At 41.0% G+C, this 2,702-nt stretch overlaps 1 protein-coding gene across 1 annotated transcript; it reads right to left on the minus strand.

Annotated features, from left to right (window-relative positions):
- Positions 1 to 1,445: 1,445 nt before the first annotated feature.
- Positions 1,446 to 2,339, minus strand: LOC105809507 (vomeronasal type-1 receptor 2). The gene has a single exon (XM_012643329.1). It carries the CDS (start codon positions 2,289 to 2,291, stop codon positions 1,446 to 1,448), a length of 846 nt encoding a protein of 281 aa, XP_012498783.1. The 5' UTR covers positions 2,292 to 2,339.
- Positions 2,340 to 2,702: the final 363 nt, after the last annotated feature.

The raw sequence follows: 2,702 nt of genomic DNA on the forward strand, positions 1-2,702 counted from the left end.
TTATAATTTACAGAGGATCATATAAAAATATTTCCTATGTCTGAGTTAATATCCTTTTTTTTCACTTGAAGGTGTTCATTTTCATCTCTTGGTGACTTCAAAATCACTAAAAGTCCTCATGAAACAAAATAGATTCATGTCTTTCAGCTCCAAATTCACACTCATCTACTTCTCCAAAACTGATGCATTTTCTTCCATAACTTGTCTCCTCAAGTTGGAAATAAAAAAGTCCACCCTGAAACCTCTGTCTCGCCAATATAGCCAACTGCTATCAAGGCTTAACCCATTCCAATCCACCTTCTAAGCATCCCAAAAATCTATTCAGTTTTTCCCGCATACGAAATCTCTATTTATTCATTTCCCCCCACTTGCACTCTTTGTAAAGTCAGCTGACACATCTTCCCACATTCCTTTTTGTTCCCCCTACAGATACCATTCAAATATTTACCTAAAAATATTTTGACATGCAAATCATTCTCAATAAGCATGATCATATTTCAAACGTCCACAACTTCTTTAGGATGAAAGGCACAATGTAGACAATCCAGCCTCCAAACCCTACAATAACTAAAAACTAATTTTCCTTGTAGTTGTACCCCAGGCCATTTGCATTACAAATCAAGGTCACTGCCCTCACCTCCAGTTTCTTGAAAGACTGTCTTGGGCTTTTTGTGTTGCTATAAAGGAATACCTGAGGCTGGGTAATCTATAAAGAAAAGAGACTTATTTGGTTCACTGTTCTGCAGGCTATACAAGAAGCCTGGTGCCAAGCACTTGCTTCTGGTGAGGGCTTCCGGTGGCTTCTATCGTGGCAGAAGGCCAAAGGAAGCAGGCAAGTGCAGAGATCACATGGCAAGAGAGGAAGCAAGGGTTGAGGGAGGAGATGTCAGGCTCTTTTTAACAACCAGCTCTGGTGGGAGCTAATAGAACTTACTCATTCCTGCAAGGCAGCACCAAGCCATTCATAAGGGATCGGCCCCTATTACCCAAGCACCTCCCATCATGCCTCCAACATTGGGGATCGAATTTAAACATAAGATTTGGAGGTCAACTATCCAAACCATGGCAACCACCCGCATGCTATTCCCCTTTATGCAACTGTCCATGCAATTCCAAGCTCCAGTACATTTTGGGAAAATTTCACATCTCAGATTGAACCTTACACATTCAAAGACATTTTCAGTAACTGTACATTATTTCAGGCCTGTTTTATGGGATCTGAATTTTTCCAGTGAAATCACTCATAAAAATACAACTATACAAATATTTACATATTAATCACCTAAAATTTCATTTGCTATGGCCATTATTATTATTTCTTGTTAGGCCGGCCTCAGTCTATCTCATTCACCCCTCTCTCTGCAGTAAAATTGGCTCATAATTGTTCTTAAGGTTCTTTCAGGTCTGAGTGTATCAATGGCTGAATATGATGCAAGACAGACAATTCATGTTTTTCTGATGAGATGAGAGAATCGTGTATTTCTTCCACAGCAGAACCTGGATATGCTGGGGTCTTGGCTCATGAGAACAAATGGGCTAACAGTTGGGAAACCTGCAGTGATGACTGCAGCAGTGCTCACCAGCCACCCACTGGAATTATCAAAGAGAGCTAAATAAATGTAAGTGGTGGAGGAAAGGGCGTAAAATGATACAAAAGTGCTCACCAAGACAAGGATGCTTTGGGTGGCTCTGGTCTCAGGGGAGGATCTGGGGGAGAGATTGTTCCTGTGAATGTGTTGGATCCGCTGCTTGTGCCTGTGCAGGATGAAAACCATGGAGCTGCTGGACCAGAGCATGAGACCCAAACATAAAACATCATGGAAAGATGTCAATGCTGAATACACCGAATCAATGACTTTGTCATGAAGTGGAGCAGAACAATATCCAAGATCTTTTCCCTTTGTGACGTTTTTGTTGCTCAACTTCCCACTTGCATAAATAGGAAAAATGATATTTATCAGTATATGCAGAACCCAGCACAGGATAGTGGAGAGGCCAACGTACTTTGGAGCTTTTACTTTAACCTCTGCCCACCTGGAGTTCACAGGGTGGATTGTGATCAACTGGAAGACACTCAAGAGGCAGGTTGTACCCATGGACACACCCCTGGCCACTCTGTGAACATATAAAAGAACTTTGCATCCAGAATAATTGATTAACTGTTTCAACCCAAAAGCTTTCATGCTCTCTGGGATTCCTCTAGAGAGAACAACCAAGGAGTTGGCTACAGTCAGGTGCCTGAGAATCAAATCCACGGGTTTTGGCCTGCATCCACTGACATAAAGGAACATATAATGATACAAGAGTGAAAAATTCCCCAGGATTCCAATGACAATCTGGAATAGGAAGATCATTCCTATTTTCACATCCATGGAGGCCATTCTGTCATTTTCCAAGACTCGATATTCAAATTCATAAGCAGAGGGCTCTGCATGGAAACATGAGTTGTGGGCTACATTTTCATGGAAAATAACATCTCTACTTACTATTCCTTCCCCCTGAGAATTAGTAGCTAAAATAATGCTTTACCTATTCTAACATTTAATATTCATAATCCTATGAGTTAGGGCTTAATATTATTTTCCTTTTATCTACTAGGAGAATTCACTCACAGGGAGGTTAGGTGACTCACATAAATAGCAGAAGAGGCAGGATTTGAACCTGCATACCCTGGTTGCAATGACATCAGTATTCACTACTGT

Source organism: Propithecus coquereli, unplaced genomic scaffold, assembly GCF_000956105.1.
Source record: "Propithecus coquereli isolate 6110/MARCELLA unplaced genomic scaffold, Pcoq_1.0 Scaffold196, whole genome shotgun sequence".
Lineage (NCBI taxonomy): Eukaryota > Metazoa > Chordata > Mammalia > Primates > Indriidae > Propithecus > Propithecus coquereli.

Coding starts and splice junctions, on each gene's coding strand:
- LOC105809507 (XM_012643329.1), bottom strand. CDS start 2,291: ATGTTCCTTTATGTCAGTGGATGCAGGCCAAAACCCGTGGATTTGATT.